This window comes from Phyllostomus hastatus, unplaced genomic scaffold, assembly GCF_019186645.2.
Source record: "Phyllostomus hastatus isolate PE091 unplaced genomic scaffold, TTU_PhHast_1.1 phas_scaffold_501, whole genome shotgun sequence".
In the NCBI taxonomy this organism is placed as follows: Eukaryota; Metazoa; Chordata; class Mammalia; order Chiroptera; family Phyllostomidae; genus Phyllostomus; species Phyllostomus hastatus.
This window is the reverse complement of record NW_025334033.1, coordinates 56,244,448-56,268,128: the sequence shown is the minus strand read 5'-3', so window position 1 is coordinate 56,268,128 and position 23,681 is coordinate 56,244,448. Positions and strand designations below refer to the sequence as shown.

The 23,681-nt window shown below is 39.1% G+C and overlaps 1 protein-coding gene across 1 annotated transcript in view; it reads left to right on the top strand.

Moving 5' to 3' along the window:
• SEL1L (SEL1L adaptor subunit of ERAD E3 ubiquitin ligase) overlaps positions 1 to 23,681 on the top strand; it is a 51,168-nt gene that overhangs the window by 2,004 nt on the left and 25,483 nt on the right. Inside the window, exons 2-10 of the mRNA XM_045822360.1 lie at positions 3,297 to 3,334; positions 4,116 to 4,344; positions 15,206 to 15,373; positions 16,660 to 16,765; positions 17,554 to 17,716; positions 20,331 to 20,384; positions 20,477 to 20,536; positions 22,384 to 22,465; positions 22,832 to 22,986. Of these exons, the coding sequence (XP_045678316.1) occupies positions 3,297 to 3,334; positions 4,116 to 4,344; positions 15,206 to 15,373; positions 16,660 to 16,765; positions 17,554 to 17,716; positions 20,331 to 20,384; positions 20,477 to 20,536; positions 22,384 to 22,465; positions 22,832 to 22,986 (1,055 nt within the window). The remainder of the gene's footprint in view (positions 1 to 3,296; positions 3,335 to 4,115; positions 4,345 to 15,205; positions 15,374 to 16,659; positions 16,766 to 17,553; positions 17,717 to 20,330; positions 20,385 to 20,476; positions 20,537 to 22,383; positions 22,466 to 22,831; positions 22,987 to 23,681) is intronic.

Genomic DNA, 23,681 nt, shown 5'->3' with positions numbered 1-23,681 from the left:
ATACATTGTGTAGACTGACAGGTAGTAAAGGCAGTACTGTGCTCACATGAAGTGCAAACATTATAAAACACATGAGATAAAGTTTTGTAAACTGAGTGTGTGGATTTTCAGTTGACTTTTTTATTCATTAAGGTGCTTATTTATATGGGATGTCAGCCTCGTTTTTAGTTTAGATTTAAAGATTTGCTGCTATTGAAAAATCTGGGTGGATCATACTTTGGTGTTGACTTCAAGTTTGAATGTTAATGGTTACCCAGAGCAAGTTACATTCATTAGCAGGTAGAATATGATGGTCAGCCAACGAAGAGAATTTTGATCCTATCACTATTTGTAGCTGTTATCTAATATCTTGATTTAGAGGCATGTAAAAAATGATACTTTTATTGAAATGCTTTCTCTGTGAATAAATAAATTTAAAGAAGGGGATTTTTAAAAAGATATTTCTCCTTCATGTTCTCAAGATAAAAGTGAGAAATACTGTAACATTTCTCACTTAGAAATACATATTCTCTTATTTTTGGCAGGAACAGGCACATGGTTTACTTTTCTCTCTTTTAAGTTAGGTCCACTGCTAGGTATTTCAAGTAATAATTGTGTTAATAGCATACATTCAAAGAGTAGATTTCAGGTTGCAGAGGATGTTTAATTTCATTGTTCTTTTGTTGCCCAAAACATTGTGAGTCAACAGGGTAGATGGTATTGTTCCTTTTGACCCATTGAGGAAAAGGAGGCTGAGCAAGTTTGTGATGTTGAACCACATGTATAAAATTAATACACAGTGAAGCCAGGTTTTGAACCCAGCTCTTCAGACCTCAGATTTGAAGTAATTAAGAATCAGGAGTATCGTAGCATCTGCACAGATGCAGTGTCAAAGCAGAAGACAGGATGTCTCTTTGCAGCAAACTCAAGACTTTCTGTGTTTGAAAGTGTGTCAGTGTAATTTACATGACGAGTTGGAAAATGAATTTGTAATAATTACTTTTTCCTGAGAGAATGTCCCTGGTGATTTGCAGTTTTGTTATCTGATAAAATTAAAGTGAAAACTGATATTTTTCAAAGGAAGGTATACAATTACTAAAGTAATGCAAACCATTATATTTTGGATATAATGATGTGGAGTGAGAAATCCCATAACTCCTCATTGAATCCTTTTGCATTTTTCTTGTTGCTTGATGTCTGTGTGCTGATGAAAGCATTACTGTTTTCTTCTTATTTATGTATAATTTCAATGTCTTTAATCCTTACTAGCTTCTATAGAGCAGAAGTTTCTAGGTTACAATCAACTTCTTTAAATGTGTTATGTGAATGGGTATATCAGTTTGAAAGAGAAAATAGCTTATGCTTTAAGACTACCATCTGGAGTAGCTTCTCCTGCTTTAGTAAACGAGAAAGAATTCTCTTATCTACCAGTAACCTTAGTATGTATTCCTAGTTTGTGAAGAGAGGAGAGAGAGAAGCATGATGCAATTCACATGAAATAAGCTTGATGTCAGAAGTTCCCATGTCTCTGAGTTCAAAAACACACTAATGTCTAAGAGCTTGTAGTGTCTCAAATGGACATGTCTTAAGATGTATTTATAGACATCTATATTATTTACTGATTAGCTATGTATGTGACCTGTTGTGACAAGGTACTAAATTTAATGATTTAGTGACCTAAGAGTTGCAAATAATCTAAAGTTTCGGTATTGGGATATACCAATATACCATATACATTTGCATATTTAATGGCTGTTCTTGGTGAATTAACTAGTTAATGTTTGTGACTAATTAAATACTTCCATACATATAACTTCAATATGTAATAGAGATGAATATTTTCCTCTTTATCCAAAGATTTTTTGAGAATGAAATTTGAACCGTATGTTAGAACTTGGGCTGTGGGTGATACTTGTGAAGGAGTTAGCTTGAAGGATGATTATTAAGTAATTGACATCACTACCTAAATGGATGGGCACTATGGATGCATGCATGCTATACCCTCCTCTTCCCCTTCCACCAGAAATAAAACATATTTGGAAGGTAATCTAAAAATAATGAATGTGAAAGTAGTGACAATTTAAGTTTCTTTCGATTGACAGTGCTTTTATATATGACAAAACCTCAGTAGTAGACGTTTTCTCAAATATTCAAAAGAAACATGCTGTGAAATAGAGCTGTGTGTTTTGCACATAATTTTGAGTTGGTTATACTCTTAAAGTTAGCTCAGTATTGTGATAATACAAACTCCAAAACATGTTATACTTTAGAGAGTTACAAACAATATTCAGGGTGTGACCATATGAAATAAAGATAAATGATGTTGATCGTAAACACCAAATTTTCTAGTAAAAATCACATGGTCTTAGTAACATTTGCCTACTGGTTAACTTCTCATGTAACTTATGGAACAGACAAAACAGAAGCTCACTCCTATCTAAAATTTGGTCATTTTAAAAGTAAAGAAACTTAGAGATCATCTGACTGTTTGTTTCTAATTGGCCAGGAACACAAAAAGCAAACATTTGCATGTGGACATTGGGTTGTTGAGTGTGTTTATATAAGAACAGGAAAAAAAAATAACAAGGGAGCAGAACAGAAGTAATAGCAGGAAAATACAGAAAGAATAATAGAAGGAAAATTAATCAGACAAAACCAAGAGAGCAGATATGCATTTGGAAGAAAGGTATAATTAGTGTCTGGATTCATTGTTCAATGTAAGCTAAATAGATAGATCTTTTGTGAATGAATGCATGGTGGTATGATGCTACTTTTTACCTGTATCTGGTTGGCTCTTCAGTAAATAGCACACCTTAAATATCTCAGTCCAGCAACTCTGCTGTCAAATAATAATAATAATTTTAGTGTCTGTCTTAAGTAGTCTTAGTGAACAATAAAGTGCTAGTCAGCACTAACAGACTCTGAGCAGAATAGGTAGAATTCTGAACCACAAAATCAGATTTATTTTTATAAATTTAGTAACTCATTCTCGGTAGTAGACTAAATATATGCTGAGGAATTGGATGGTATCTGAAGTATCTGGTTTTGGTGTAGGGGTTGTTGGTCTCCCTGCTTGTGTAACAGGTAAAGCTAATGTCTTTCCTGGAAACAGGAGAAATTACCACCCCAACCCATTTTTATCTTCTCACTCAATCTTTTCTGAATAGTTGCTGAGTACAACCAGTTTTAGATAATTCTAGATGTATTTATTCAGTGTCTGATTATTATTTGTTGTACTTATTAAATGCTTTCTTTTAATAATACCTGTGATTTCCCAAAAAGAGAGATGACTCAGTTGTCTTAAACTTTCTTTGCAGATGAAGAAGGCAGCCAGGATGAATCCTTAGATTCCAAGGTGTGTACTAAAATTTTCACTGACTCATATTTGATGCCCGATTGAAAACAAAGGATGTGAAATCTGCATCTTTTGACCAACAGAATTTGATTTTTAAAAAGAAAAAGATAAGGAAAAACATCACTGACCTACTAGAGAGAAAATAAATATTTCCATTAAGAGCTTTGGTTATTAGGTTTCATTTCAACTTGAATGTTCCATGTATGTGTAAAAGTTTACAGGCTCTTACTGCCTAATGAGAGACTGATTTATTCCTTTTTCTTTTAGTTTTTGGGTTTTTAATTTCGAAGACTGAACCTCTGCCGTTTATTTTTGCTTATATCAATTTTTTTAATCTGTTGAATTATGTACTTAAATTGGTTGATTGAATGGATAAGGCTGATTATTATGTATTCAAGGAGGCCATTCAGTTATGATCCCCGGATCTCTAGATTAGAGGGAACATACTGTAGATAAGAAACAGGAAGTTAGAACACAGGGCTGTCCTAAGGGGAAGTATAAGATATGTTGGGAGCACGTAGGGGAAGACCCTAACCCAGGTTCCAGGAATTAAGAAGGGATTCCTGGGGGAAGTAATCTAAGTTGAAATTGGAAGAAAGAGTCGGTGTTAGGCAGGTGATGAGAATGATGTGGCAAACACACAGGAAAGCCCATAGAGATGAGTAAGCATGACGCATTCAGGGAGCCGAAGGAGATACAACTGGATTACCAAAGTAATGGTCAAATTAGATTGAAACAAGTTGTGGTACCATTGACCACTAAGAATACTTTCTATTCTCAGACTTTGCCGTCAGAGGAGTCGGTAAAGGACCACAGCACAGGAGGCAGAGTGGTAGCTGGTCAGATATTTCTTGATTCAGAAGAATCAGAATTGGAATCCCCCATTCAGGAGGAGGAAGACAGCCTCCGGAGCCAAGAAGGGGAAAGTGTCGCGGAAGAAATCAGCTTTCTAGAGTCTTCAAGTCCAGAAAACAAGGATTATGAAGAACCAATGAAAGTACGGAAACCAGGTAGTGTGGACATTTTCTTCGCTTTTGCCTGATTTAGAAAGGAGACAACTGAAATTTTAAAGGTCGTGAAAAAGCTGCAGAAGTCTGGCTTTTCTGATCATTAACGATATACAATGTATAGAATGTACCGTATTTTGTCTTGTATAATGTGCTCCCATGTATAATGCACACCCATGTTTTTGGCCCAAACATTCAGGGAAAAAAATCTGTCGTTTTAATTTTTAAATTCAATTATTTACTTATTTATTTATATTTAGAAACAAAACTGATTTTTGTATTGCAGGGTATTATTTTGCATACAAATATTGTTATTGCTTTCTAGAGTTACACTATTAACAAATAAGCATAAATAAAAGAATTAAAAACATGTATAGAGATACAAAATTAGTACTACCCATGTATAATGTGCATCCTTATTATTCCTTCAAAAATTTGAGCAAAAAAGTGCACATTATACATGGCAAAACATGGTGGTTTTTAGGATTTTCTAGGTTTTAATATAGCAGAGTTATTCACTTCTTAACAGATTTAACCCACTTACATAAGCCAAATTCAGTAGTCAAAATTGCATTTGTATTTTACTAATATTCTAAAATTTCTTTTTAGACCTCAATGTGTAGTGACCTATCAGAGTGGTACACTCAAGAAGGATGGTGTAACAGGCTATTTTGGTTATTTTCAGAATTGTATTAGGATTTTTACTGCAGTGACCTTTTCAGTCATCCTGGGTAATTTGTCTGTCCTTCTTCATTTAACTTACGTAAACTTTAATCCTCTTCTGACTTTCACCTTGACATCTTCTGGTTTTAAATTTAAAACATCATCTTTCTCACAGTAGAGTGTGCTAAATACCTGTCCTTTAAAATATTAATTAGTAATGTGTCCGCTCTGCCCTGTCCGAGCACCCTTCTGTTGTTTAGTTCAAAGGTCACTGCTACACCCACTGATTCCACTGTTAGCCAATCTCAGGAAAGTACCTTAACCCCATCAACTAGAAATAACAGTTATTAACATTATGGAGAATTACTCTTTCTGGCTTTTTCCAGATGTGTGATTTTAAGACTAAATTGGGTCAAAATGTATATACTATTTTATTGCCTGCATTTTATACATAACAGTTTATCTTGACCATTTTCCCATATCATTTAGTATTCTTTTATAATTTCATGGTTAATGGGTACAGAAATTTTTACATGTGAATATGCTATAACTTTGAATTTGTTACTTTTTTTTTGCTGGAAGATCATTTTAGATGTATCTTTGTGCACATCTATGAAAATTTCCTGAGAATTCATTGTTAAAAGTGAATTTTCTGGCCTGAATGTAAAATTTTAAAAGATGCTTAATACATATTGCTAAATTTTTCTTCAGAAAAATAATTCTGTTTACTTCCTTTGAAATTACCTTTTTTTCCTGCACCTAGGTCAAGTATATATACAATTTTTTTAATTTGGGCCAAGTATTATAGTTTAATTCATTCCTTTTTATTTACTTATTTTACTTTAAATATTTTTCAATTACGGTTGATATACAATATTATATTAGTTTCAGGCATACAACCTAGTAATTAGATATTGTATAACTTCCTAAGTGATCACCCTGATAAATCTCACACCCATCTGACACCATACATACTTATTAGAATATTATTGACAGAATACTCTGTGTTGTACTTCACATCCCCATGACTGTTCTTTAACTACCTATTCGTATTTCTTAATCCTTCACCTTTTTCACCTGTCCCCCAACCCACCTCCTGTCTGGCAGCCATCGAAATGTTCTCTGTATCTATGCGTTTCTGTTCCGCTTGTTCACTTACTTTGTTTTTTATTTTTATTTTTTTAAAGACTTTACTTATTTTTTAAATACTTTTAAGATTTTATTTCATTTCATATTTTAGAGAGGGAAGGGAGGGAGAAAGAGAGAGAGAGAGAGAGAGACATCAATGTGGGGTTGCTGGGGGTCATGGCCTGCAACCCAGGCATGTACCCTGACTGGGAATCGAACCTGCGACACTTTGGTTCGCAGCCCGCGCTTAATCCACTGAGCTATGCCAGGCAGGGCTATTTACTTATTTTTTAAAGAGGGGAAGGGAGGGAGAAAAAGAGGGAGAGAAACATCAGTGTGTGGTTTCCTCTCACGCGCCCCCTACTGGGGACCTGGCCCACAACCCAGGCATGTGCCCTACCTGACTGGGAATCAAACTGGCAGCCCTTTGATTTTCAGGCTGGCGCTCGACCACTGAGCCAAACCAGCCAAGGATATATATTTTGTTTTTTAGATTCAGTTCTTGCTAGATATTTATTGCCATTTTATTACTCATATCTTTATCTTTTTTTCTTCTTTTAAACGACTTTTCACGTAATACAGGTTTGGTGACGAACTCTTTTAGCTTTTTCTTGTCTGGGATGCTTTTTTTTTTTTCTTTTTTTTTTTTAATTTTCAGAGAGAGGGGAAGGAAGGGAGAAAGAGAGGGAGAGAAACATTGATGTGCAAGAGAAACATCAATTGGTTGCCTCTTGCGCACCCCCAAATGGGCACCTGGCCCGCAATTTAGGCATGTGCCCTGACGGGAATCAAACTGGTGATCTTTAGGTTGGCAGGTCCGTGCTCAATCCACTGAGTCACACCAGCCAGGATGTGGGAAGCTTTTTATATATCCTTTGATCCTAAATGATAGCTTTGCTGGGTAGAATAATCTCTGTTGTAGGTCCTTGCTTTACATCACTTTGGATATTTCTTGCCTATTCCTTCTGGGCTGCAGCATTTCCACTGAGAAATCAGCTGACAGTGTTCTGGGAGCTCCCTCATAGGTAACTAACTGCATTTCTCTTGCTGCTTTTAAGATGTTGTCTTTGTCTTTAACCTTTGGCATATTAATTATGATGTGTCTTGGTATGGGCCTCTTTGGGTTCATCTGGTTTGGGACCTTTGAAGCTTCCTGGACTTGTACGTCCATTTCCTTCACCAGGTTGGAGAAATTTTTCATCATTATTTTTTACATAGGCTTTCAGTTTTTTGCTCGCTCTCCTCCTTTTGGCACCCCCCCATGATGGAAGTGTTGGTGTGCTTGAAGGTGTCCTAGAGGCTATTCCTTCTTACTGTTTTATCAGGGAGATTACTAATGCACAAAAGTGATCCCCCCTCTCCCCATCATCGCCCAGCTTCAGCACTCTTATTCTCACCTCACCTTCAGCACCCCACACATTTCCTCTTTTTCCCTTCTCCACATATTATTTGCTTTAAGTATTTTAAAGTAAATTCTACATATTATTTTACCTATGTGTGCACATCTAAAAATAATATTTTTCAACAGACCCACAAGAGTACTATAGCACCCACAAAACTAGCTATTATTCCTTTATCTCCCAATACCTAGGTTCTGTTCAGTTTTCCCAGTTGTTTCAAATGTATTTTTAGAATTGGTTTGTCTGAGTTAGTACACATGCTTTGATCTTATGTTTCCCTTTAATCTGTAACAGTTCTCCCTCCCTTGTTTGTATCATTTTATTTGTTAAATAACAATAATTTTTGTGCTCCCACTTCCCACTTTCTGGATCTGGTCAAATCCTTGCAATGTTGTTTAACTTGTTGCACTCTGCTGTCCAGTCTGTTAACTAGAAGTTAGCTCTAGGGGCCTGTATAGATTTAGTTCTCTTTTTTTAATTAACACTGTTTCATAGAGAGTGGTTTATATTTCCTATTGCATTACATTGGGAGGCATATAGTGTCTGATTGCCCCACATCTGGAGATTAATCAGTGAGGTTGGGCGGTATCAGCCTGGTCCAGCCATTCAAAAGTTCCTCACTGACCATGTTACAGAAAGAACCCGTTGTGTGTGCCAAGATACTGTTACCAAAGCAAGCCCTGTCCTCCAGGGTCCTTCTGTACTGTGGTTCTTTTGCCCGCTGCCCTTAGGAATTGTGGTTCTCAGCGCCAGAGTTTGGTTAAAAGGAAAGGAACTATTTATTAAAAAGTTATACAGGTTTAGAGTAATGGTAGAATGTCACCGTTAAAATCCCAAACTCCCTTGGAACACCCACAAACACACATATTCCTTCCTTCCTTCCTCTCCTTTGCCCAACCAGGCCAGCCAAGGGTACTGTATCTCAGGAAAAAGAAATACAAGTCTGTGGCTCGGCTAGACTCCCAGTTTCTCCCAGGAATCTGTGCTCAGCTGGGCAGTTTTCCCACAGTCCCCAGCACCATCAGCTGTGTTGCCGTCCACCTCCGGTTCTTAATGCAATACCATGTCCTCATGGCTAGCTGGGGAATCCTCTGCATCCTTTGAAACTGCTGCATCTTGCTTTCCCAATTCTTAAGCCAGGTGGTCAAGGGAGCCCCCTCTCCAGTACCAAAAGCACAAGATTAAAAAAACCAGCATGGCTAAATCCTGGCACGAATCCTCCTCTGCAACCCACTTCTGACTCCTCCTACAGTTGGCTACACCTGCCAGCACTCTGACTGCTGAACTTAGTCCGGGAATCACACCCATTTCCCTAGCTAGACTTGTTGATATGCAAAATAACTTTCTGCATATTAGGAATGAAGCTATAGGGCTGTTATTGATAATGTAAAATAACTCATGGCCCTACTCTGTCTGTACCATCCCTCAGTCCAGACTTGTGGGGGTGAGGACATCCTCTATTTCTATATTTCCTGGACACCCCGAGTTCTGGACCCTATTTCAGATCCCCTCATTGTGGGTGACCTGGCTGCACTCTGTTACAACTTTTCTTCTAGAGGTTTTGGCAGCTGTTTTGTTGTCTAGATCCATTACTTCATTAGGAGATGCAAAGTGATGACTTTCTAATTTATCATTGCTCCTGCATTTATTATCTGGGATTATTTTATCAAGAACTTTCCCTCATCAGCTATTCAGTTGCTCTGAAATATAGTCAATACAAGGAAGCAGGATAAATGCTTGATTCTTTTCCTTGAAATATTTTCAAATAATAATTTGGTTTCCTAGAAACCTCCAAAGGAGACCAGTGAGTATGGGGGTTTTTTTGTTTGTTTGTTTGCTGGTTTTCTTTTCTTTTTTCTTTTGAGCACTATTGCAAATCCATGGGTTTTATATACTTACGCTTCATTCTATTGCAGTCATTCCCATTTGTTGCTTACATTATCCCATTTGGGACTATTGAGAGTCCCTTTAAGTTCATTCCTTTGTTCTTTTGACTAATTGTAAATGACTCTTAAACCTCTTTCTTTTCAGGCAGGACACAATGTCCCAAATTCATCTTATACATTTTCTGACCCAGAAATGAATCTGAGCCATTTCTCCAAGGAACCCAGATTGCTTTTAGTGTGAAATTGTACTTAGATATTACAGCCTGGGCACCAGGGATATGCATGCAGCTGAAGTGTCATTACTACAGGGCACTTTTAGTGGATAGGGTTAAGAAATGTATCATCACTCATACTGATTAGCAGTTCAAATTAATTATTACAGATAAGATAACACAAAGGTTAAGATTGACAAATTGGACTCACAGGAACCAGGTCATACTCACTAACAAACTTAATTAATATTTTCAAAGATACAGTGATCACATACCAATTGCCAGACTCCCAGAAGAAAGCAGGTGCTCAGCATAAAACTTTTTGTATAGTTGGGGAGAGCCACTGGTAACATTTGGGGTAGCAGGAACCTTTCAGAAATCTAAGTTCCCAGATACCAGCTGAGAGCCAGCCTTGTAAGCAGGCCTTTTCAAGGATGGAAGTTCAGGCCTGCTTTGTCAACTCCACTCTGCACAGTCTACCCCTGTGGTCACTGGCCACGCTGTCTTTCAGCAAAGTTACTCGCGGTAAGACCCAGACAGTAGAGCAAGACCAGCCTGCAGCACTAATTTCACTTATGCCCTTCACAGGTCCTGGACTTAGCCAGTTAATAAATCCCATTAATCACAAAGGTGGCTATCTTCTTAAAGTTTCTGTATCAATCTTTTTAACCTGACCCTAAGCATCAATTCGGGCCTAGCACAACTCCAGCCAGTAAATTAAAGCTAACTGGCAGGCCTTCCAGGGCTGAGGCAGTGCCGTGGTGGTCAGAGTACACATGCAGAAGTACTGCCCTGGGGAGCACGTGTGGCAACACTGGCAACACAGAATTTGCGACCACTGGGGCACCCGAAGCAGAACACATATCAGGCAGTGCAGCGTGGCCTCCCACCGTGGGTGTCTTATCCTAGGGTTTCTAGTCCACACAGTTTAGTTCAGTCCTTGCTTTCGGAGAGACTACCAGACAGTTCCATATGGTTTTGTTGTCCATGAGACCATTTCTGCACCTCCTGAGTGTGGACAGCACCGGGAGGTTTTCTGCTTGGGAAGTGCCAGAGCTGGGCCACCTCCTGCTGCCCGCCTGCCATCCAGCCCTGTCCACTCTGCTCAGAGGCCCAGCATTCCGCAGTCAGAGCGCTCTCAGCAGCTTGGAGAGGGGCGCAGAGCACTTCACTTTAGGAGAAGGGAGGTGTTCCCAGAAGAGGTTTTGAAAACAAAGACCACAATACTGCCTCCTAGTCCTTGTGCCCCTCCAGGTGCAGGAGTTTAGGTTTATTTTCCTCGGTTGATAAAAAACTGGTGTTTCCATTTAGTGTCATAATTTACTTGTTTCAGTCATCCCCTGCACTCATCCAGACCTTTCATCTGGAGAGGTTGTGTACAATGGGGGCAAAACATCCTCACAGAAAAACACTTACACAACTGAACTAGAAAGATACCATGTTCAGGAATTGTTCAGGACGATTTGAATTTTAAAAAAATTTCAAAATGGGCTAACAACTTTCCTCTTACCCAGTGAGCAGCCTAGAAAAGGCCAGCCCCTTTCTGTGGAGAGCTGTGTTTAATGATCAGATTGCACTGGGGTGTCTGCACTAGGAGAAAGGTGAGGGAAGCAGGGTCAAGTAACCAGTCCCTCGTTGCAACAGCAGCGAGTCCGGAGAGCCAGACAAGGGTTCAGCCGCGGTGAGACTTGTCCCAGAGCAGGTGGGGTGTCTTTATGACCTCTCGGCAGCGAGTGCAGGGTCAGTCCCTCTCCGAAATTGCAGCTTTGGGCCGCAGTCACGAGTCCAGTCAGTCTCTGAGAACATGTCTCCAGTCAGCAGCTTGATTTCATACGGTCCGTCAAAGAGCAAGCCCTTGCCTGTGGGACCTGTATGTGACTCAGACAGTTAGCCAAGCGTTCATGATTTCCTCACAGTGCAAGGCCCCACAGAGAGGCGACCTGACGTGCAAAGGTCAGTGTCTGCGCCCTGCTGACTGAGCCAAGGCCTGCCTTCAGTTCGGACAGCTCAGGCGAGACTGGCCTAGACCAGACAGTATCAGCGTGCAGCTTAGAGTCAAGCCTGTGCAATTAGGGTGTGCAAGTTCAGGGTTTTTGAAAAGCCAGAGGCTTTCCTATAGCAGCAGCAGAGGCTAGGTGCTGCAGGGCCGGAAAGTCCAAGTGGCAGGCAAGACTTTTCTCTACCCCTCCCATCTCTTGTCTTCAGTCCAAACTGACCCACTCACAGACACGCGCACCAGTCTCTAAGGGCCAGACCTCTGCTTTGACGGCCACTCATTAGCCATCTAAAATCTGGACTTACGAATGTGACACCAGTGGACAAATGGAACACTTGAGACTTACTTGCCATTTTCAGCTAAGGAGAAGGGGGGCTGGGGTAGTAGTCTGGACTTCAAAGGGAAGATGGACAATTCACAGGTAGGTGGGAAGGAGCAAATTTTTGGTGAAGAAATTTCTTGTAGGGCCACCCAGAAACAAGGGGAGACAAAAGGGAATTTACCGGACTTTGCTGGGTGCCTCCCTGTCTGCCACACCGAGTTCATATGAGAGTTCATATTACGCTAAGGTGATCCCCTTCCTGCAGCAGCTGGGCTTTTAATGTGAATTCCTTTAGGCAGGTGATGGTTGGGGTGGGAGGTAAAAGGCTCTTCCTGAGTCTTGTTCTTTAAAATAACCAAATCTCAAAGTGGCATATTTTGGGGTGGCAAACTTGGCTTCTTCTCAATGGTAAAACTCATCAGTTACAGAAATTTGTTCTTTTTCCAGTATTCAGAGAGTTTAAATTCCAGCTTGCCCACCAGCAGCAAAAGCATGGAAATTGTGTCCTCCTGACACATTTCTTCTATGCAGCTTCCCCCGATCAGGATAATTTCTCTGGCATACATTGAATTACAAGTATTTAATGTTTTACAGTAATTTTTACCATACATTCAGATGTGATAGCCACAAAATAGAGAGCCACTAAAAAAATTTCTTTTCTTCCCCCTCATTTCAAATTTACTTAAGCTCCTCACAGTAACTTTAGCATTTGCTGTGTGAACTTCCCAGCTGCCAGGGAAGGTCAGGCTGGGATGCAGGGGAGGAAGGGGAGTGGGGGCAGCCACTGCAGTGGCAGCTGGGCTGGAAAAAACTGCTGGCAGGTTACCCCCCTCCCTCTCTTTCTGGTTTATCTAAAACCTTGCTCCAGCCCAGGAACCTGATTTAACTCCATTCCCCTCACCATTACCCCTCACCCTATCTGGAGGAAAGTACAGTTCAGAGTTTTAACATTTTGACCCATTCACCTTTGGGAATTTGGGGTCCTTTATCCTCCCATCTGGAGGAAAGAACAACACCTGAAGGCATCATCCCTTTAACCAGCATGGCCCAAAGCAAGGGGGGAATCCAGCGAGCCCACTCTCCTGGAGTTGAATCTGTCGTTCTCAAGTTCCACAGGTAATTTTACCTCTCACGGCAGATAGCAGCTCAGCTGCTGCGTGTCATGGGTGACAGTAACCCCTGGGGCACCAGAGATTCATCATATCCTTCCTTTCTCAAAGAACACTTGCACCATATTTCAGTGAGCCGAGGTCACTCTAGTAAATGCCACGTCTGATGCCAACTGATGTTGGGGGTCTCCAAGATCATCCCCAGGTTTGGTTATTTCCTGGGAGTTCTCAGTATATATTTGTACTCACAGCTGTGATTTTTTTTATAGAGAAAGTATACAAAACAAAATCAACATGGGGCAAAGTCCAGGGGAAGCCAGGTGCAAGTTTCCAAGGAGAATTACACAAGACACACTTGAATCCTTATAAGGCACGTGTGTTGACGTTTGTGAAATGTTATCTTCCAGGGATGCTCATTAGAGACCCAGTGCTTGGAGTTTTTAATAGAGAGTAATCATGTGATCACTCTCTGCCTAGCATGTACTGAAATTACAGGCTCCCAGGAGGAAAACACGTTGAGTGTAAACCACGTTGTTTTTACCAACAGTGTAGGTACCGTGAGTCACTTCTATCAGGTACGGTGGTGGGAACCTTCTGTCTTAGTAAGGACGACCTTCCACTCACTTCCTGAAGCCTGCTACCTGGGAGCCATCATTGCCTCCTCTCTCCTCTCATCTGCACATACAGGCAGGCAGTAAATAGTACCATATCTGCTTCCTCAGCTCACTTCAGTGTTTCCACTCTCATTTCGTGATCTTTCCAGGCTGCGTTACCTGTTGATTAGACTGCTGTCACAGCCCTTAGTGTGGTCACTTTGCACCCAGCCTTCATTCTGTTGACCACTCTCTTAATAAAATGTAAGCATGTCATTCTTACTTAAAACTCTTAAATGAGTTCCCCTGTTCTCAGGATAAAGTCCAAACAAATCCTCTTTTTTTTTTAGATTTTATTTATTTTTAGATAGAAGGGAAGGGAGGGAGAAAGAGAGGAAGAGAAACATCAATGTATGGTTGCCTCTCATGCACCCCCCTACTGGGAACCTGGCCTGCAACCCAGGCATGTGCCCTGACTGGGAATCGAACCAGCAACTTTGATTTCTAGACCCATGCTCAATCCACTGAGCTACACCAGCCAGGGCTGAAGTCCAAACTCTTTAATAAGATTAGTCAGGACCCCCTAGACTGGTTCCTTCATGCTTTTGTAGCCTTTTCTCTTAACCCACTTTGGCACTCACACTGCATCTTCCAACCTCCTGAACTTGTAAGATTTTGTATAATGTACCATGCTTATTTTCTTTTGATTCTTAACACACCTGTTTCCTCTGTCTGCACTGCTGCTCCTCACCCCACCACCTTTCAACCACTCCCTGCTCCTACACATTGTGAGGTTCAGTGTAAACTTCAGTTCCTGATAGGAGAGGCTTTCTCTTCCATAGCATCAATCACACTTTTGTTTAATGTCTCTCTTCTTGCAAGGTAGTAAATTCTGTATAGCAGAAATCTCTGTTCCGCCTCATACCCAGCACCTAGGAGATACTCAGAAAGAACTTGGAGAACAAACTGTAGAGATATGGGCTCCACCCTAAACAAGCTCAAAGTCTAGTAGGAGCTAGGATATGGTAAAGAAAGAACCTCAATATGTATGGTAGTGCTCTAGTAAAATGCTGTGGGATCACAGAGAACTATGGGAGGGATTACTGCCTAGGGGAGCATTTCCCCTGTATGTATTATTGATGATTGACTTACAGCATGCAGATAGAAAATAAGTGGGGGGGTGGGAGGAAAATGTAGACAACTATAATTGAACAACAATAAAGTAATTTTAAAAAATAGAGTTGTGCCGAGATTTGGAATTGATTCCATTGCATTTGCCTTATTTTTTGCTCACTAGTTGGGCAAAAGTTGTACAGTAGATAGTATACTAAGGTTATTAGATCTCAAGACTTTCAGAAATCCTAAGCTAGACGTAGAACTGGGTAGTCAGCTAGCCATGCTGAGTAAACTCATCTCCAAGTCATCCCTAAGCAGAATTGGTGCTGGCCTTTTTATGTTTCCTATTCTTTAAATCCTAGTAGTTGAAATTGGCAGTGCTAAATCCATGAATACCACAGGTGCTGTTCATGTTTACATTTTTTTCTGGTCTTCCCAGTTTTGACTGCCATCGAAGGCACAGCACATGGGGAGCCCTGCCACTTCCCTTTCCTTTTCCTGGATAAGGAATATGATGAGTGCACATCGGACGGGAGGGAAGACGGCAGACTGTGGTGTGCCACAACCTATGACTACAAGGCAGATGAAAAGTGGGGCTTTTGTGAAAGTAAGTATTGATCTGTGGGAGGCACGTCCACATTGGCTTGATGTCTCGGACAACATCTTTAAGGCTTTTCTGTAGCCATCCTTTTTCCATCCTTGTCAGAATTGGTTGATGTTGATAATGTGGTTATAGCCTTAAAGATGGGCTTTGGCCCAGGAAGCTTGCAGTGTGCTTACTGAAGTCCAGCCTGTCACTCGGGCAGCTCATCACACTGTGTCTTATTTAGAGATGGTTTTCCACTGGCGTGCACAAGTTGTTCTGCAAAGCCTTAGGCAGCCTGCTAACTTAATGAATGTGAAACATTTTTTGACAGTGAAGGAAACAACATTATGGAAAAGGTTAATAGTGGTGGGAAGAAAAATACCTTTTGAAAAACACTTTGAGTAAGATGTGCTGTGCTCAGGTAACACTTAACAAATTATATGTATTTAACCTTCCTGCGTGTTAGTGGTGATATAAAGGGGCTGACCTTTAAAGATTTTTTTCCAGGAAAAGGTTTGTAACTAATAAAAAACAACATAAAATCTTGAACCTCTTTTGATTCCAAATAACACTTTCAAAACAATGGCTCGGATACATAATTAGGCATTCCGAGGGGATAACATCAGAGGGAGCCCATCCTTGACTTTGGGCTAGTGCGATTAGGTGTTTCAGTGTAATACAGTCAGATATTTTTATGTTCAAGGACTCACTTCTATTTCTGTAAATATTGATCCTAATGAAATATTCAGATGTGTCTTAATGAGTTCTGGATTTCTGATACAATACAATATTACAGTAGCCAAATAATTTTGAGAAATCTGTAACAATTCTGTGATTTTCAGTGTTGCATCAACGCATAGGAAAAAACAGAATTTGAACATTCATCAGTATATATTTAATAGAAATCAGATTTTAATGAATTTTTTATTATAGAAATAATCAAATACTTTCTCATTATAAAAATATATAGAATTTCAGGTGAGGCTACAGTGCCCTTTGACTAAAATGGTGTTTTTCTTACTATTGTTTTTTAATATCCTGTCCTGATTTTCACCGACCTTGGCATTTAATCATAAGCTACTACTGAAATTTTATTGAATTATAGTAAAAGTTTTAGAATTACTAACATCTTTTGTCAGGTAAACACTTAAATTGTGTGTCTTTGGGGTCAGATTCGTCAAGAGTAAAAGATCATTAATTGTGTTTGTTAGACTACCCAAAAGGCAGAATACATGCTGATGTTTGATAAATAATTGGTGTAGGATTAATTAGGGTCCATTTAAGTGCATCTGACATTTTGTTTTTAGCTGAAGAAGAGGCGACTAAAAGAAGGCAAATGCAAGAAGCAGAAATGATGTACCAGACTGGGATGAAAATCCTCAATGGAAGCAGTAAGAAGAGCCAAAAAAGAGAGTAGGTAGCACTGCCAACGCCATGCCTCCCCTATGATAGGCCGTTCCTGAGATGAATAGCTAAGTGCTTCTTTAAAGTGGTTTGCCAAACACGGAATTTCTTAAGTTGCGTTACAAGAAATTGAATATGATGTATGGGCCTCAGTGGCATTGCTTTTATCAGATTTTAGCTTGCTGAGATAAAAAGGTTAAAAATACTGATCATAAGAGTGAACAATGAGCAAAATAGAAAGAATTGACTCAGGTTGTAGTTTCTAAGAACCAAGAACACATATGCTGTTCAGAATTTAAAATGATATAAACAAAAGGAATTGTCTTATGTTTCATTTTTTTTTGTTTTTGCTTTGTGATTTTCTTGCAAAGGCTAGAATTTGTGAATTTCCACTTGGAAAAAAACATAAAACAAATGACTGTGTTCTAATATTTCATGTCCCTTTAATTTCAGCTAATTTTTGTTATAGTCTGCAGAGATTTAAAAAGAAAATTGCAGTGATTGTCGTTGGATTATTTACTGGATACCATATTATTACATTTCTCTGGTCACAAATGTAGTTAATGTTTTTAATAAAAGTTTTGAGAATTACTACTAGTGTAATTAGACTATTCCAACATATTAGGAAGACGGAACTGGTACCTCACGTAAGAACCAAGTAGCCAGAATGTTTTCTATGTATACAGGTAACATAACTGTAGTTAAGGAAATTATGTTGCCTTTCCATAGATCTTTACAAAAATTAACAAAAGTTCCAAAATATTGCTAATGTGTTTTTTAATTGTTTACACTTAAAGAGCATATCGGTATCTTCAGAAGGCAGCAAGCATGAACCACACGAAGGCTCTGGAGAGAGTGTCATACGCTCTTTTGTTTGGCGACTACCTGACACAGAACGTCCAGGCAGCTAGAGAGATGTTTGAGAAGCTGACTGAGGAGGGCTCTCCCAAGGGGCAGACTGTGAGTGGACTTTCACTGGAGAATCTCTTTGCACACAGCACTTGTTTGTTTAAACAACAGTTCATTCTTTATGCCCTGACTTCTTTTGACAAGTAAGAATGGCAGGTACATTATCTTTAAATATTAATTTTGTGGCAGATTATTTTACCAGTCTTCTTAGATGATCTTTTTCCTTCGTCTGAGAACCTTTGTGGTCACGTAAGGCATTTTGCTGTGCATCTTGCCACAGTTATGTCTGTAGTTTTCCGTATTAGATCTGTAGAAAATGAAACATGAAGGTAATTGGCTGTTATCTCAATTATTCACCATTGCATTTCTTTCCAAAGTTCAGATGCTCTAGTTCTTACTAATCTTGGTGGTTTTTTTTTTTAAATACATTACAAAAGCAGTATGTGTCCATTATAAGAAACTAGAAATACAAACTAAAAATGCTAAGGAAATGAACATCACATATGTATCAACTAGACATGAGCATTGGTGATCTGTTAGTGCATGCAGACCCTTCTAGACCTTTCTCTTTGTGTATAGATACATACAATTCTATATTAAAATAAGATGTCATTCTCTACTGTTCCATAACATGTTCTTTTCAGTCATCAGCCCTCCCCTTTCCATTCCAGCAGTTTTTTACAGCATGAATACCCATACCATATTCAGATGGTATTGAGCAAAACATTTCCTTCATACCCATTGTGTCCAAACCAATACCCAGTTCAAGACTACACCTTATATTTGGTTGTCACCTCTAGCTTACCCACCTCCTTTCTCTTTTTTTCTGAGTTAGAGATGACCAATTTTTCTGCAGAATGTCCTAGCTCACATTATCCATTTACTACTTCATGTCCTTTAGTTTGCTTTTCTATCATCTATATTTCCTAAAAACTGATGTCACAGCTAGAGGCTAATGAACACAAGTAAAATATTTTTGGCCAGACTGCATTATAGGGATGTTCTGTATTCCATATTCCATCACACCATTTGATGTATAATGTCTGTTTGATTCCCCATTAGTGATGGTAAGGTTGACCCCTGGATTTAAGGGGCAACATTTATTTAAAATGCCTTCCACCCTGACTGGTGTGGCTCAGCTGGTTGGACATTATCCCACAAAGTGAGGGGTTGCCCATCTGATTCCTAGTCAGGGCACATGCCTGGGTGGTGGGTTCAGTGCCCAGCCAGGGCACATACGAAACCGATCAGTGTTTCTCTCTCACATCACTGTTTCTCCCTTTCTTTCCCTCTCCCTTCCCTCTCTTTAGAAATAAATAAATAAACATTTTTTTAATTAAAAATAAATAAAATGCCTTCAGTAATTCAGGTTTATTGAAGGTCTTAAATTTGCTTAAAGGTAAAATTTCTAGTCACAGTTAGAAGTCTGTTTTCAGACTATTTCAACATTTACAGGAATTGTAACCATTGTTTTCTGTAGGACTGAATATCTAACTAGACCACAATTCTTAAGTATTCTTGGTTTTAGTTTACAGACAGGTTATATCCTAATTGCTCCCTTTATTTTCAAAGCATTTTTCTCTTTGAATAAATCAGTTTATGTAACATTCCCATATATGTTTATTTTCAGGAACATTGTGCCAGAAGAATAGTTTAATACTTGTTTTTCAAAGGCATCTTTTTCTTCTAGTAATAGAGCCTTGCAGTGCCACAGTGCTTTTATTCATTGCAAAAGACTCTCCACTGTAATTAATTCTAGCTGATGAAACAAAGCACCCAGATCACAGTGTCTTAACAACACAAGTTATTTCTTATGCCGGTTCTGTGCAGCTCTCCTGCCTGCATCCCTCTCTTCCCAATGGCGACCCAGGGTCAGGAGCTGCTTCTGTCATGTCGCTACACCATCTGGAACATGGGGCTTCTAAGCCATGAAGGAGAGAGGGCTGGAAGTGTCCCTGGGATGTTTTTGAAAGCCAGGTCTACAAACAGCCTACATCCCTTCCAGCCAGCCCCAGGCACATGGCCCTTCCTAATTACAAGGGATGTGGGAAATGCAGGAGAGCTCATGGATTTCGATGAGAATAGCACCTGCTTTTGTAACTTTAGCTTATACTTTGATGTTGTCGAGGAAGATCCTCAGAAGGCAGTGGGTAAAACGTTATTTACCAGTGCGTTGTTTGATTGGTTGAATTTTTTAAGAAAACTTTGTGAAGTGAGCTTTCTTCCTTGATTGCTTCACCTTCACCCCTTGCTGCCTCCTAATACTCCTGGGATAATGTGTTTTGGCAATCTCTTATCCATTTTCATTGTGTATGTCCCTTTGCATTGATGTACTGACAAGAGTTGTTCTGTTCTCATAACAGTTGTTCATCAAGAGCAACTAAAAGCCATATTTGTGTTCTGCTTTATTTTTCTCGTTAATAATTAAATTATCTTTAACCTTCAAACTGAATACTTTGACTTGTTTAACATTATATTTTATTGTGTAATTTGTAATACCTTGAGTGAATTTCTGAGGCTCTTTAATTCCAAGTTGTACATACTTGAATAATTCAAATTGTTTTACATGTGAAGGTTCTTTCATTTTTTTTTATAGTTTGTAAAACTATTTCTGTCTTGGGTAAACTTCAACTAAAGGAGGAATTCTTACTCTTATCATTTTCAGGCTCTTGGCTTTCTCTATGCCTCTGGACTTGGTGTTAATTCAAGTCAGGCAAAGGTAATACTAGTAAAACTTTATTATATGTGACAATTTGAATTAGGTAAATATATGTGCTCGTGTTCAATTAAGTATCTTTTGTTCATTCACAGGCCCTTGTATATTACACCTTTGGAGCTCTTGGGGGCAACCTAATAGCCCACATGATTTTGGTAAGTAAGACTTAACTGGAAGGATAGTAACATTGAGTAGCAAAAGAATTTTGATTAACAACTAGCACAACTTTTCTGACTTTCACAATTGAGATTTACTTACATTCACTAAGACCAAATATTCCGTTGAACATACTTCTTATTAACAAATATAATAATCAAATCTACATGTGGATGAAAATTGGTAGAGTTCACAATTTTTCACGAAAGTGACTAGTTTGGCTGATTGCCCTTAAAGTAACTATCTGATAAATGTCTCTTTGTATTATTTGTAAGTTGGAATTGTCTGTCAGAGTCATCTTTTATATTGGTTGTCATAGATTTTACATTGAAATTGATGAAGGACTTGCTATATAAAGAACCAGTGGTCCTATAAAGTTTAGTACAGACTATATTTTATGTTTTCTGATAACATTGATCACTTAAATGGCTTAGTAGTAACATACAGAGTCTTGCCACTAAATTCTTCACTGCTGGGGTGTTTAGTCTGCCTGTACTTCGACTGAGCCACATGGTCTCTAACCCATGTTACTGTGTTTCAAATGAATATGTAAATTCATTCTTACAGGAATACAAAGGATAGATTGAGCAGAAATGAGACTGAAAGTAGAAAAACCAGTCCAGAAATCTGGAAAAGTGTTTACAGGCTTGCTTATTGATGAGCTATGAGACTTAAAAAAGAAGGAAAATCTATTTTTCTGGCTAGCTGGGTGGATCCTAACTAATTTTGCTTATCTATTCCAAAAACATTTATTGAGTACACGTCATTTGGATTCCAAAGATGGGTAAGATACAGTCCTGGCCCACAACAAGCTTTTGATAAGAAAAGGAGGCAAAAATAAGGAGACCATTATTGTACGACATGTGAATGGCAAGGAATCGCCTAGGAAGTCATCTAGCCCACACAGGCATTGGAAGGGAGGGATTTCAGGAGGTTCTTCTGGGGAAGGAAGCAACTAAACTAGACCTTGCAGGGTAGATAAATCGGGGTGAGGGAATGGAAGAAGCAGAGGGTTTCCAGGCAGCAGGAGCAATATAATATGCAAAGGGACAGCAGCAAGAGGGAATCTCGTGTTTGCAAGGAAATGCAAGCACTTCAGTGTAGCTGGAGGGTAGAGTACTAGGTAGTTCATGAGCAGGGCAGGTAGACGGGAATCACGTAAACAGCTGTACCGTCATGCCAAGAAACTTGGACTTTGTCCTGTGTAGAAGGGTAAACTGATGAGGGAGTTTAAGTAAGTGAAAACTAATTACTTACAATCTTCTTCAATAGTTGCTACAGAATAAGAACATTAAACATTACACATTAATGCCCTAAGGATTGTTGATGTTTCTAAATTTACTTAGAGTCTGTTAAATGACTCCAGAGGGCTCTCCTTTCTGTTCTTTCCACTTTATAATTAGCTACTTTTCCCCTTCTTCTTAAGCCATTTATTGCTGTTCTGCTTCTGGTAGTCTCTTGACTTCCCCAGTTTGCTCATTTATTGCTTCTTTGCTAGTTTGGAGGATTAACCCTTTTCTGTTAAAATTATGTCTAAAATCAGAATGAAATTTATTCTAAGCAAGAGCTTAAGTAATTTCCTCTTACAGGTAAAGTGCACACTACATACATAAAGTTCATGACATCTCTTTCGATTGCTCTGGGAAATCTATTTTTTACTTCCTAGTTTTTAGTCGGATTGTTGGAGTGGCTACATAAATTATTCCCTGACCTAAATAAAACTCGGGATGAATGAGGTGGTAGTGTGCTGGGATCACAAGACATCAGAATTACATTTTGAGTGGGCAGCCTTACTTGCCACTGAAGCAGGGGAAACTGCTGTCCTCTCATTGAAGCTGTGTTGCAGGGTTACCGCTACTGGGCCGGCATCGGAGTTCTGCAGAGCTGCGAGTCCGCACTGACTCATTACCGCCTCGTTGCCAATCATGGTATTTTTTTTTTTTTTGCCTTTCATCTTACAAAACAAAAAACAACACAAAAAAATTCATTTTAAATACATCTGTTTTTCTGTTGCACTACTTGAACTGTCATGAATGGCTCTTTTAAGTGGAATTATCTTTACACTAATTTAAGAAGTATGTACTTTTAAAAAAATTTTGCTGTGGGCTCCCCCTTAAATATTTTGTGGAAAAAACTGAATTTACTTTAGACTACTGTTTTGAACTCTATAGATTACTGTAGGAACAGTTTCCTATAACATAGTGTCTGTCAGCATTTGCCAGCTGGAATCGTACTTCTCTGTGGGACAGCCCACTAACTTGCATCCACTTTATTACTTTGTTCCCCTGTTTCAGTTGCTAGTGATATCTCGCTGACAGGAGGCTCAGTAGTGCAGAGAATACGGCTGCCTGATGAGGTGGAGAATCCAGGAATGAACAGTGGAATGCTAGAAGAAGATTTGATTCAGTATTACCAGTTCCTGGCTGAAAAAGGTGATGTACAAGCACAGGTATGTGTCTGCACATCTCATGGACTATCTTAATTCATTGTATATTACAGTCTCTGGGGACAAGCCCTTATATCTATCAGTAACATTTTCATTGCTCTTAGCAGTTATTAGCTGCATTATTATTAGCTACGTACTAGTCCCACACTCTTAAGACATTCCGTTGGGATTGATCTGGCATGTGGGCTGGCCATTCATAGCCCCTAAAAGCTAGCAGGTGACACTCTTGTGCACCACAGTTGAAAATCGCTGCTTGAATGGAGCAGCATTACAGTGATGATGAAGCATCTTCACGGAGTCACCAAGGACAAAAACTGCCACATCTCTAAACAAAAAGTCTCTGGAACATTTGCAATTTCAGATACTCCCCAGAACTATTTACTGTTTGTTTCCTTTGTTCAACTTAGATCATAATTTTCTCAAGGTCAAGGACAGAAAGAAATAGGCATATTTAGTGTAAGTGTATGATATCCATCAAAGTATCATATATAATATGTTTTGTGGGTTATTTTGATAACATAATAAGAAGGAGAACTTCAGCATCATTTCCCCATTGAATTTACAGTTGTTTCTGATTCAGAAATTATAGAGATTAGCAATAGACACTTTTTAAAACCAATGTATTTTAAGACTAACAGAAGAGTATTAAGTAAAGAACACACACACACACACACACACACACACACACACACCCTACA